Source organism: Phodopus roborovskii, unplaced genomic scaffold (genome assembly GCF_943737965.1).
Source record: "Phodopus roborovskii unplaced genomic scaffold, PHOROB, whole genome shotgun sequence".
Lineage (NCBI taxonomy): Eukaryota > Metazoa > Chordata > Mammalia > Rodentia > Cricetidae > Phodopus > Phodopus roborovskii.
In genome coordinates, this window is record NW_026126433.1 from 44626295 (window position 1) to 44640590 (window position 14296).

General features: G+C 37.1%; 1 protein-coding gene across 1 annotated transcript in view; it reads left to right on the forward strand.

Annotated features, from left to right (window-relative positions):
- Fmn2 (formin 2) overlaps window positions 1–14296 on the forward strand; it is a 282857-nt gene that overhangs the window by 158159 nt on the left and 110402 nt on the right. Inside the window, exons 9-13 of the mRNA XM_051186365.1 lie at window positions 8149–8240; window positions 8396–8525; window positions 9553–9699; window positions 13497–13556; window positions 14070–14190. Of these exons, the coding sequence (XP_051042322.1) occupies window positions 8149–8240; window positions 8396–8525; window positions 9553–9699; window positions 13497–13556; window positions 14070–14190 (550 nt within the window). The remainder of the gene's footprint in view (window positions 1–8148; window positions 8241–8395; window positions 8526–9552; window positions 9700–13496; window positions 13557–14069; window positions 14191–14296) is intronic.

Consider the following 14296-nt stretch of genomic DNA (forward strand, 5'->3'; position numbering starts at 1 on the left):
GTGAGGCAGCCAGTCACATTATATCCACAGTCAGGAAGTCAAGCTGCACGCCAGTAGTCTACTAACGACCTCTTTTTAGTTCAGTCCTCAACTCCAGCCCAGTGAATTCCACCACCCACATTCAGGACAAGTCCTCCCATCTCAGTTAAACACTTAGGAGACTTCATTTCAAGAGACAGCCATAGAGGTTTGTTTCCAAGGTGATTCTAAACTCTGTCAAATGGACAACCAAGATTAATCATTACAACCATGAAAGTATCCTGAAAGATTTTAAGATTAGAAGAGGTGTAGGCTGGCAAAAGGGCTTAGTAGATAAGGCTACCTGCCACCAAGCTGACAACCTGAATTTGATCACTGGATCCCATGTGGTAGAAAGATAGGACTCATTCCTACAAATTGTTCTTTGACTTCTACTCACCCCACATACAAATAATAAATGGAAGAGAGAGAGAGAGAGAGAGAGAGAGAGAGAGAGAGAGAGAGAGAGAGAGAGAGACGAACAATTAAAACAGATATAAATCTGGCACTGTGGAAATGTCCAGAGATCCATAAGGATGACCCCAACTAAGAATCTAAGCAATAGTGGGTAGGCTACCTTAAAAGCCCTTCCTCTATTATCAGATTGATTACATGCCATCCTAGAGCCTTATCCAGTAACTGATAGAAGCAGAAGCAGACACCCACAGGTAAACACAGAGCTGAACTCCTGGAATCCATTTATAGAGAGAGAAGAAGGATGAGCAATGAGCAAAGGAGTCAAGACCATGCTGGAGAAACCCACAGAAACAGCTGATCTGACCACGTAGGAGCACATGGACACTAGTTGTAAAACTGGGGAACCAGCATTTAACCTTTTAATCAAGCCTTCTGAATGTGGGTGTCAATTAGAAGGCCTGGGAAGTCTATGGGACCTCTGACAGTGGAGCCAGTATTTACCCCTAGTACACAAATGGACTTTGGAAGCCCATTCCCTAAGGAGGTATACTCTCTCAGCCTAGATATATGGAGGAGGTCCTAGGTCCTCCCCCAAATGATATGACAGATTTTGATGATCCCCCACAGAAGGCTTCATCCTCCTTTGGGAGTGAATGGATAGTGGGATAGGGGGCCAGTGGGGGCCATGGGAGAATGGGAGGGAAATTGAACTGGGATTGATATATACAATAAGGTTGTTTCTAAATTAAAAAAAATAGATGTAAGTCAGCAAACAGTAACATACTCACCATATTCTCTTGAATATGAAATGTACAAGAGGATAACTTAAGTGGATCTTCAATAATGTACATGCCTATTTTCCTTCCAAAGTGCTGAGACCAAAAAGCTATTTAAACGTGCAAAGGGTATTTTATCAATAATGTCATTTACATATATATTTCAATATTTATAAAATGAAAGATAACATCAAACCTCATATATTTCACATGGCCCACATGAGTCAGCACCAGGTCCCCTGCATATATACTATAACTTTCAACTTAAGACTTATATAGAACTCCTGAGTGTGTATATGAAGGCAGTGAGAATGTACCTTTGTCAATATGGCCGTCTTTCCTGAATCACCCATGTGGGCAAAGAGACACATGCAAGTGAGCAGCTCTCAGAAGAAGCTCCTCCAGTGAACCACGACCAAAATGGTGATAAGCAAAAGAGAAATACAGAGATGCAACTGAATAGTTCTACAGCCAGCTGAAGTTTATTCTAAACCAAACTGGATATTTCAAGCTCCAGATAGGTTTTGTCTCACATGGCTGCAAAGGGCTTGGCATTGCTTCTCTAGTTCCTTTTGGAAGAAAAGATAGCATCAAATAATTCTTGAATTGACTCTTGCCAAGTTGGGGGGGGGGATCTTCTGTATACTCTATGATGAAATAATACATTACCTCTGGTCTCTTTGTTGTGTTTTTTTTTAAATATTTTTTAAATATGTATGTTCATAGAATTTTGAAAAAAACTGGAACCCATACAAACAGTAAGTACTTGGTGTAATTCCTGGAATTGTCTGTATGTCTTATAGCCTTCCAAATTTGTCTGAAATCTTGTGTTGTAGCTGCTCTTGTCTGGGCCCAGTCATGCTCATGTGTAAGGGGAGTTCTTCGAATCCCCCAAGACAGCGCCCCTTACCAGCAGGAAGTAGTTTGGAAAGAACGACGCCCAAATTCCCAAATATTGTATATAAATGTTTGTTTTCATTTAATTGGACTTTGTTATATAAAATTAAATAAAAAATACTCTATATGCAAAAAAAAAAAAAAAAAAAAAAAAAAGAGCCTCCTTTGTAAAGTGGTGAAGAGATCTATGGCTGATTTGGACCTGTCTTGATGTTGGCAGACCATTATGCAGACAGGGACACCCTTATATTTTAGTTAATGTGGGTTTTGCATGCAGTATCTCTGAAGTTGTTGAAAACATTTTTTTTTTTTTTTTTTTAAATGAAAGCTTTCCTGCATTGGAGCTGAGTTCACCCTGAATGTCTATATAAGTGCTGGTCTAGACCATGTGATCATTAGTAGAGCATCAGATTTAGTTACAGTGTAATCCTTACAAATCAAACTCAAAACTGTTTCTCAGGAGATAAAAGGAAAGCCCTCCGTTTAAGCATGGAATCAATGTGCATCTGGCTGGGGCCTTGTGGATCAGGACAGTGACATAATGAGGCTGTCAAAGCACCCTTGAACATTTACCTATAATTCTAAAGAGAATGGGAAGCTGTCAAAATTTTTCCTTCTCCCCCCCCCAAAAAAATGACCCTATTGTATATACAAAAATGGCTATAGTTTTTACTGTGTTTCTGTTAAAATACAAAATGTATCCTATAATTTCTAGGACTTTTGACTTAATAAGAAATTTGATTTCTTGAGTGTTTTGTTAGTTAGGTAAAATTATTGTAAAAGATCATCTTAACTTTTTCACCATTTATGCAATGAGTCTCAAGATGGTATACATAATATCTATGGTTGTATTTCCTCATTTTCCCCAAACAGCAGCCAACCTTCCATTTTGAATGCATCTGATCATGATAGAACTGTTTACACTTGAGTTTTCTGGGCTCTGAGATTGTTCTGAAACACAGAACCAGGTTGTAATGTCCAAGGAGACCCGTAACTTCAGGGACCCTGGGCTGTCTTCCCCACTGTGCTTGAAAAGAAGAGGAAGAAAAGTATGCTAGGGGAAGGAATGGGTGAGGGCTTACTGGTAGGGAAATTAAGTATGAGGTTTAGTTCAGAAAGAAGACAGTTTTAGTGCTGCACTGGAAGATATGGTTATAGGAAAGGGTTAGTTTAAAAAAAGGGGGTGGTTTGCATGAGAATTACAAGAAGAGCAAGGCTGCTGTTGCTGGAGTGGAGGAAATGATTAGTTTGAAGGGCTGTTTCTATAGAATATCTCATTTTCCTGAGAAAGGCATACTTCCTCCTGCCATCATCCAATATAAAATCAGATTATTGTCCATGATCATTATTGTTATAGATGTGTTGATGCCCATTGCTTTAAGCCTAACACCCCTGTAACTGTACCCTACTCTTTCAACTTCTGATACTAATATTTTCTATTACAGAAAGGAATGGTTAAATTGAAAGCAAAATAAGACAGTAAAAATAAATTAGGAAACTTGAGAGCAATATAATTTAATCTTCCCCCAGATATTTATCAAATACAAGCTTTGCTTTGGCATGTGTGCTGAGCTATTAATACATTGATGAACAAAATAAGCAATTATATTCATATTATAGATCTAATTTCCTAGTGTAGACTTCAGACCTTGAATGTTCTTTTAACATTATGATATGTGCTCCTGGGGATAAGTTCATTTCTACAGGGAAGATTTAGTGTGTGTGTGTGTGTGTGTGTGTGTGTGTGTGTGTGTGTGTGTAGTCACCATATGGTAGGGATTTAGAAAGGTCTCCCCAAACTATAAAGATTGAACCTGAAGCAAGTGTGTGTAGATGTGGAGAGTGAGAAGTGTAGGGGACATTTTGAGTATGGGGAGCAGCATTGGTGGTATAAGAACCCAATCTATTTGAGGAACAAGGAGGAAGCTATTAAGAATGGAATATAGAAAAAAAAAGAATGGAATATAGATAGCAAGAGGTAAATAATGAGATGACAGTATTGACTTTGTAAGAATGCTAAGGTCTACATTATATAGGAATGATGGATAACCATCAAAGACTTTTGAATAGGGCATGCATTATCTTATATGCATCACTAACACTCAAACAAAAAACATCTTTCAGTGTGAGAGAGACAGAGGTGGTTGCACAAGTACTAAGAAGGCAGGATATTGAAACAGTGAGTTGAGAGATTATGCTAGTTAGGACCAGGATGATGGCAATAGAAGTAGGTGCATGTGAGACTCCTTGATTTATTACGTATAGAAGTAAAGTTTAGAAACATCTAGATGACCTCCCAGCACTCTGGGAAGGACCATTGTCCATTGTTTCAGGTTTTGGAATAAGGATCATTGAAGGCTTGGGGAGAAGGAAAAGGGGTTTGATTTTAGAGGTGTTGATTAAAAAAAAAAGTTAAGAAAGGTATTGCCTACATGGAGCAAAAATATTGGTTAGAATAAAAATACAGACAAAAGATACATATCATGTCATTGTTAGGAATAATTAATAAAGGAGATGCATGGTACCAGAGATTGAGAAATTCAAAGAAGGCATGGTATTAAATTCATGAGAAAGATGTAATGTAAATAAATACAAGATTATCCAGAATATTTATAAATACTAGATGTTGGTCTTTGAGAAGAGGAGCAAAAAAATTAATATAGAAGCGTCATGCAATTGGAAAGAATCTGAACAAAAGAATTTAGAGAAGTTTTGCCTGACCTTTTATTTCTACTGTATATCCCTTAGGCTATTTATATCTTTGGGGTACTAATTGATTCTGGGTACTCATTCTCTCTACTCTCACATACATATCTGTTTTGTGCTGTATTTAACAGATATGAATAATGAAATTAAATAATCCGAACCAACATAACTGCTAAGACTATTTATATTTAGGACCACGAGTTTTCAAAATCAAAACAGCATATATAGTCCAAGGATTTTAGGAGTATAAATCTGTGTCCTCTGGAACACCATTTGAGATACCTTGAACACTATGAAAATTGTGTGTATGTGTGTATATGTGTGTGTGTGTGTGTGTGTTTCCCTTGTCTAGTGTAATGCCTGGTAAATAATATACCTTTATATAAATAAATCCTCTTTTTTTCCAAACTCCTCCTTTTCTTCCAATCCACAGTATCTGTGATTACCATGAATGGGTGGGCTACAAAAAAAAAAAAAAAAAAAAAAAAAAAAAAAAAAGGGCACTGGAGTGCCAAAAAACCCCAAAACATCCAAGTTTGGGTTGTGGTACAGATTTCAGTCATAGTTTTAGATAATTTGTATGATTGAAGATAAGGGTAAGAATTTGAGACCTCCGTAGGTATAAAAACACCAGACATTTATTTATCCTTCATGTTTTGCAAGAAGACATTCAGGATGATGGGCCAGGAACAATTAGATATTATTAAAAAGAGCACAACATGACTTATTAGAGTAATGTTGTTGGACAAATCTTGTGTATTTTAGACCGTATTCCTGTACTTTCACACATTTCTATATGGTATACAAAAAAGCTCTCAACAGAGTTGCACTAGGTGAGGGTATAGATGACTTAATTCACACATACTGTGGGCGGGTATAGTCCTCTTTTTGTATCTACTTATTTGTGCACTTGACAGAACTGATTCCATTTCAGGCATGCACAAGTATCTTATTTTAGAAATTATTTGACTTCTTAAGGGCCTTCACAATACTACTAGGATGATAAATAAATGCCATTATTTACCTATCATGCCTTCAGTGTTTCTTTCATATTCTTGTGTTTCCAACCTTCTCTCTCTCTGTGCTGACTAGATTTATGTCAACTTGACATAAGCTAAAGTCACCTATGAGGAGGGACCCTTGCTTTGAGAAAATGCCCCCAAAAGATGAGGCTGTGGGTCAGCTTATAGAGCTAGCTCCAAACCTCACGTGAAGGTGATGGGCCCAGTAGCCAGGTCTGACCAGCTTAACTACCACTCAGGCCCACATCCAGGGCCTTGGGTTGACCTACCCTAACATCTACCCCATCTGTGACCTACATGAGCATATGAAGGGACTAGTTCGGAGGAACTATACCTGCAGGATCTCCTTGACTTGGGACAGCTAGGGGATATCAGAGAGGAGATTCAGATAGGGCCTAGTGATGATGGCATACTAGAAAATAGAGGTCTTGAACCAGATCAATGACTCACAGAGATGAACCACTGAGTGAACATCTACAAGTAAAGCAGGTAGGACAAAAGAATACCTTGTGTGACACACCACAGCTCCAAATAAAGATAGCTTTCACAAAAAAAAAAAAAAAGGAAGGATAATGAGATAATGAGATTAGAAAACTGTATCTAAGTTTGCCTCTCACAATCCTTGCCTTTTTAATATTCTTATTACATGTATTACTTTGGTCTCTCATGCCAGTAGGGTGAATCTGCCTTTTTTTTTTTTTTTTTTTTTTTTTTTTTTTTATAAAGGGACATTTTATAATATGGCTTCAAGAAACAAGAAACATGATGATAGTTCTGGGACTGACATTTTTACATAATTGAGAATAAATCAAATGAATGATTTTTTGAGACTTACTTTCAAGTGTGTGTGTGTGTGTGTGTGTGTGTGTGTGTGTGTGTGTGTATGAGCGAGCATACATGTGCAAGCATGTGAATGCAAATGCCTACAGAGGCTAAAACTGTGAGATTCCTCCCTGTAGTTGGAGTTAAAAGTAGGCATGAGCTGCCTTGTGTGGATATTAGGAGTCAAACTTGGGTCCTCTGCAAGAGCTAGTCCCACTCTTAACCACTAAGCCATCTCTCTAGCCCCACATCATTGGTCTTTATTCCTCTAAGTATCTTTTATAAGTTCCTTATAAGCCAGGGAAGTGTGGAAGTCACATACAACCTGAAATTCTGCAAAGAATTTAACTTCTTCATAAGCCTATGAGAGAATCTACCTCTCTTATCAGACCCTTCTGATACATGACATCCCAAAGAAAAAAGTAGATTCTTTGTGTCAACTTCCCTCTTTGGCTGACCTGTCATCAGCTGAAGATGTTTCATTTTGAGGTTAGATCATTATGCCTATCAACTGAAAACCTTCATTTCTGAATAACCAGTTAATTTACATATCATGGATGTTGCCTGCACCTTCTCTGGGGATCTCTTTACTCAGTCTTATACATCCTTTCTAACAAACTACAGTATTGAAGGGGTTTTAAGTTCTGAGGACTGCCTTCCTAACTCAACACATGGCCATATATATGACTCTGGGATACATGTAGAAGATGCAAGCAGGGTTCATTTACACATCTTTGTAATGTGTAAAATTATATCTGAGTACAAATAAAACTAATACCAATGTTCTTTAAGAAGAAATAAGTGTGTGCTTCATGGAATCTGTAAATACTTTATGTGTGTTAAAAATGAGGATGATTCTCTCCAATGAAGAAACAAAATAACAAAATCTGTAGCTTACAATTATAAGGAGTAGAAGGAGACAAAAGCAAAATATAGCTGGAGCTATTTTTTGTATCAAAAAATCACTTTCAACACAAACATGAAAATCTTTTATTTTTGTTCCAGGTTTTAATGGCTTAATTGCACCTTTCTTTTCTTCAAGTACAACAAAAGCAATATGCAATCATTGCAATAGTTAAATATTTTTAAGGACATTTAACATCAAATTACTTCCAAATTTAACTCGTTTGAGATCTGAATGAGAGCGATTATGTTTAAACAAAATTGTGACTTTCTAGAAAGTAATATAAATAGACAAATTAATGAAAATTATTATTTTATGCTTTAATTAATAAATATCTTTCAGATCCCTAATAGCCAATAGAATTATGTGAGGGATTTAAGCACGATCTGGATTTTATTATGCATATTTACACTTTAAAATGCCTCACATATTAAGTCAAGTTTTAACACAAACAGATGCTAAGAAATTAAAATAGAGAGAATTCTGCTGCATTGCAATCATCATTATCTAAAGAAAACCCTTGAAGCGATTAAAACAAAACAAAACAAAACAAAAAAAACCACCCACTTGGCTTTTGTTTTTCCAGAGAGCACAGTCAGATGAATTGGAAAAAATTGAAAAGCACAGTCGATCTTCCAAAGACAAGGAAAATGCCAAGTCTCTTGACAAACCTGAACAGTAAGTGTGTCTAGGAACCTGGGAGGGCAATCAAGGCTGCCAGTGGGCTTCTCAAAATGGCAAGTGATGGGACCTGAGTGCGTGTTTGTTATAAAGGAAGCATCACTGTTTGGGTGGTTTACACTTTCTCTGCCTCCTTGCCTTTGTCTGCCTAGGTTCCTCTATGAGCTGTCACTAATCCCCAACTTCTCAGAGAGAGTCTTTTGCATCCTCTTCCAGTCAACGTTTTCAGAGAGCATTTGTTCAATCCGTCGCAAACTTGAATTGCTGCAGAAGTTGTGTGAGGTGGGTTCTGGGCCAGAGAACTGAACGCAGATATTGGTATTAATTGTGTTCAGTCATGTTCTCGTTTATTTCCATGATATTTGTTTACTTGCAGTACTTCTAAATTCAAGGGATAGCAACCCCACATGAGGGACTATTTGGGGACTAGGCTCAGGAATAAATATATCATATTCACAGGGCAGTGGTATTCACAGGGCAGTGGGATCACACTGAGATCCCTAGCCATTTTGTATTGGTCTCCTGGGATCTCAGATCCCAAGGCTTTCACCAAAACCAAAGCCCCATTTTCCACATTCTCTCAGCAATTGTACTTCCAAATGGAAGTGATTTGAAGGCATGCCCTTTATTTCTCTTTGTTTGTTTGAAATGGTGCCTCAGGTAAGTGTTAATATTTATTGTACCCAAATGATTTTTGGAATAGTCATTTGGCTCTCTGGAAGGTAAATACTCTTCTGAAAGCAGCAAGTGAATTTTTGGCTGGAAGGACCAATATTAACATTTAAAGCAGTTTATCAAAAACCAGCAGAAGTATTTGTTCTGATTGGAGTAAATCATCCCCCAGAATAGGAAGTTATTGCCAGGCATACTTTCAGAGAAAGTGGCACAAAAACCTGAAGACAGACAGGCTTCTGGGAGTGAGTGGAGAGCATGAACTTGTGGGTGGCAAGCCCAAATCTGGAATTCAGCCTTTATAACTGCTTTTTGGAATACTACAGCTTATGCCAGAAATCTGTATTATTTCTAACATTGAAGCAGTTAAGGATAATAAAGGTGGTATTGTTTTCTAGAAATTCTCCTTGTTTGGGGCCTCTCTTGGCTTCTACAATTGCACTCATGTTTGTTGGTGGCATGCTATGGTAAAGGTAACTTTGAGATGCTGTTTTTAAGGTATATAGAATAGTATGGAAGGACATTGTTTGGCTGACACTCAAAGCTGTCAGCATAATAGGATTAACTTGATATTGATTTTAGATGATTCAAATAAAACAGCATGTAACAGAAAAATCATTGCTATCTTGTCTTATAGACATTAAAAAATGGACCAGGGGTCATGCAAGTCCTGGGTTTGGTTCTAGCCTTTGGGAACTACATGAATGCTGGAAACAAAACTCGAGGACAGGCAGATGGCTTTGGATTAGACATTCTGCCCAAGCTAAAGGATGTCAAAAGCAGTGTAAGTATTTTGTGTTAACAGTTGCACCAAACTGAGGATGTTTTGTTTTTAAATGGGTTTGGCTTTAAACCAGATATAGAAAGTATCCATTTCTGTCCTGAGGTCAAAGGTTTCACACACACACACACACACACACACACACACACACACACACAGAGAGAGAGAGAGAGAGAGAGAGAGAGAGAGAGAGAGAGAGAGAGAGAGGGAGAGAGGGGGGAGAGGGAGAGGCACACACACACATGAACCTAAGTTTATGTAACTTTTGAAATAGTCTTACACAGCCCAGAATAGCCTCAGACTTGCTATGTGAGGATGACCTTAAACTCTGGATTCTTAAGTTCTTAGGTCTCTTCTCCAAAGTTGTTGGTTCTACAGGTGTGGTCCTCTATTTGTGGCAAAAAGTTCCCTTATTTTCTGAGCTAGGTTAAAGTAGATCATCTGAGTATCTGTAGTTTAAAGGAGTGATAATTTTCCTAATGGAATTGTGAGTCCTGTGTTTAATGAGTATAATATAATGTTTTAAAATGAAGTTAAGTATTTCTTCTTGTATCAGGCCTGCTAGGTTTGATGTGAAACTGAGGGATAATCATTTTCACTGATTTAGAACTTCTGTCCATTGTCTTTTCTTCAATAGGCAGCATTGAAAACAAACCAAACATGAATGAAAGTAGCTCATAACTGAAATATAAAATAAGACCCCACTTTTATATACTGTACACTGTTCTTTCTGCTGGCATGTATGGCAATGTCTAAGTTTGATTGCAGACCTAGGTTTTTTGTTGGGGGATTGTTTGTTTTGACATTTTTGTTTTGTTTGTGTGAGATGGGTTGTCTGTGTAGTTCTTTCTGGCTGTCCTAGAACTAGCTGTGTAGTAGGCTGGTTTTAAACTCAAGAGAGTGCTGAGATTAAACATGCACATTACCACCACCTGGCTAATATAGTTATTTTTAGCCCTGCATCTCTGTGGTGGTTTTGCTATTGTTGTTTAGAATTAATACTGATGAGATTGTTAGAGTTGAAATGGAAAGGTAAGTTTATGGATGACTCATAGGTGAAAGTCTGAGATGGCGAACTTAGAAAGTAAGAGTCTCGCTTTCCTCAAAGAGAATTGCTGCACAGAAAGAACACCAAGCTGGGAGAAAATATGGGAGCACTTTTAAGTACTGGGTTTGAATAAATGATTGTAGAAGTGAAATTGTCATCCTGAGAGAATGCAGTCCTTGTCATCATGAGAGAGATGCAGCATGAAGTCCTTGTCATCATGGGACAGATGCACCATTCAGTCCTCATCTTCATGTGAGATATGCAACATGCAGTCATCATCTTCATGAGAGAGATGCAGCATGCAGTCATTCTCTTCATGAGAGATGCAGCATGCTGTCATTGTACTCATGAGAGAGCTGCTTTTGGTCTCTTTAATCAGTCAGGACTCTGACTATTTACTGATTCTCCATGTTTTCACTAATCATTCAACATTATTCTCTAAGTGTCTGCAATATGAGACACTGCATTTCTGAAATTGAATAATAATCTTTTTGTTAGTTCAGTTTGGGATTTGTGGTTGTTTGTTTTTGAGACTTGGTCTCAGTAGGATAGGCTGGCATCAAACTACATAGAGTCCTGCCTCAGCTTTCCTAGCTAGGGTTATTGTCTCAGCCAGTTTTCTCTTGCTAACAGTTAGTTTACATGGCTTTCACATGTACTTAAATAAGCATGCATATTCAAGTGCTATTGCATTTATATTATAAGCATTTCATAGAAACACTTCTAATTTTAGATGTAATGAATTATATGTGCTAAAAAATGACCTATTTTCCAAATAGATGTTTGTTGAAACAACTTTTGCAAATAACATTTGCATATGAAGAAGTCGATATAATATTTAGCTTATAAAAATTGATACAAAGTATATTCTGTAAACAAAAATTGCTTATAATTATGTATGAAGATGGATTGTGTTTTCAATTTTGCTTTGTATCACTTCCTCCTATTAAATTGTATTTTATCCATTTCAATAATCACAAAATAACATATTAAAAATATTGAGAAAAGAAGCAAAATATTTTATAATTAGTACTCCATTGTCCTCTCATATTATCTATGCAAGATTTTGAATTGGAGCTTTCTCAAGAATGCAAATGTGGTTGTAATTACTCCTCAGTAGTATTTATAGAATAGAGACTATAGTTTCAGATCAACCAGAATGTTCTCTCCTTATGCCTATAGGCAAGCTTTTAAATGGTGTTTTACTAACTGACTTATGTACTGCTGTTTCATTGATTGACAATTTAGAACAAAGAATAGACCTCTAGTTGTTTGAACCACAAGCAAATCCTGTCTGGTAGGGAAGTCTTTACTGTATCCCATGCAACTTGATTACTAAGTGGCATTATTCTTTTCATAAATACAGGAAAACTCATGCCTAGATCCAGTAACAGAAGCTCTGAGAACAATTACATTTAAGGAGATTTATTTGTACAAGAGGAAGTTCTAGGACCTGGCAATATTACAGTCCAGTGATGTTCCAAATGCCCTGCCCCCATTCAAATGAGTGCGGGTTATATTTACAGCCAGATGTGAAATATAGAAAGCCTGAATCAAAGCTGTTGGCATTTCTCTTACATGGTCATGATTCAAAAACTTTCACTTTCCAATTGGTTGGAAGTCTGTCTGTTGGTTATGAGTCAATACTTTTAGAGTAGCTTCAAGCTGGGTTGCAGTTTACTATGTAAGGAGGTCATTCTGGACCAACTTTATAACCCAAATATATAGACCAAATTAGGTCAAACCTATTGTATTTCAACAGAGGAAACATTTCAGAGAATTTAGATTGTATACTAGGATTTCTCAAACTTAAGTTATCTGTTAATCAATTGGAGCAAGTCAAAACAATTAAAATGTAAAGCTTCTAGATGTGCCAGACAGGAAGCAAAATAGTATTCTTTGAAAACTTTAGACTATTGAATATAAAATTATTTTACATTTTCAAATGCTATGTATATATACATATATACATATATATTATCTTTAAACAGTAGCATAAGTATTAATTCCTTGATCTCAGTTGTTAATATAACAAATTGTAATATACATTGGCATCTTAGAAGTTTGCACTTATCTGAAATGCTTTTCTATTTCTCTTGTCTGAATGCTAATGAATTTCTGTCTAATCCATGGTAGTACTGGTGAGATCATATATGTGGAGTTACAAGTGATATTTATTTATCTCACTATGGTGATACTTGAAAACCAAGTGCTGGACTGGAGAAATCACTCATCTGCTAAGACCTCTTGCTGTTCCTTAGAGGAGCCAAGTTTGTTCCCAGCATTCGCAGGGAGGCTTGCAACCACCTATAACTCTTGTTCCTGGGAATCCACTGCCTTCTACTGGTTTCCTCAGGCATGGAGCACACATGTAGTGCACACACACTTGCAGGCAAAACAAATGCATGCAATTAAAAACAACCGAAAGTGCTAAGCAACTTCAAAATAAATACATTAAGTAAAAGATATAATTATCTAATTAAATTTCTGATGGAATGGAGTGAAAAGAGCAACCTGTTTACATCTGAGCTTCTTCCTTAAACAGTGAAGCTTTCTCTTGGCACTTAATGCTGGAAGAAAAAAAATTCTGTCATCTAGCCTTTTAGATACAATGACTGAGGCACTGTAGACTGTAAAAGCACTCACAGTATTCCCATGTTTATATGTGTGATTCCTGCAATTTATTTACACAGTATACTTAATAATAAATAATTTTTAAATATGTGTTGCTTACTTTGATCTTTCTGCCTAGGACAACAGCAGAAGCCTTTTGTCATATATTGTTTCATATTATCTTCGAAATTTTGATGAGGTAAGACCGATTTTGCATACCGCTCTATCTTGATTTTTTTTTTTTTGGCATTTATGTGTGTATGATGCATGCATATGAGTGTGGAGGAATGTTTGTACAGATATGCAGATGCAGAGACCAAAGCAAGACTCATGGCCCTTTCCACAAACTCCATCTAATTTTCTCAACAGTTTCTCACTATACAGGGATCTTCCCATTTCAGCTGGGATGATTGCTGGCCAATGAGTTCTCAGATCACCTTATTTCTACTCCCACCCACCACCACCACACTGCTGAGGTTACAGGCTCATGCAGCCATGATTCGCTTTTTACATGGGTGCCAGAGATTTGAACTCAGGTTCTAGATGACGGCAGAGCAAGCACTGAGCTATCTCAGTGGCCCATTATTCTTCTCTGTGGGGTGATTCCCTAGTGGTTTTTTCCCTGTTGTTTTGTTGGAGTTGCTCCATTTCTACTGTCTCATGTTTTTTATTTCTCACACTGATTTGTTTTAAAATCATGTTTGCTAATTAGGATGCTGGCAAGGAACAGTGTGTCTTCCCCTTGGCAGAACCCCAGGAGCTGTTCCAGGCCTCACAGATGAAATTTGAAGACTTCCAGAAAGATCTCAGAAAACTAAAGAAAGACTTGAAAGGTAATACATGACCTTGAACTTAGATCTATTTTTCAATGTATACTCTTAATGATAGATGATAGACTTTTAATGGTTTCTAAAATAAGTTATTCAGGTAGAAGCTGCA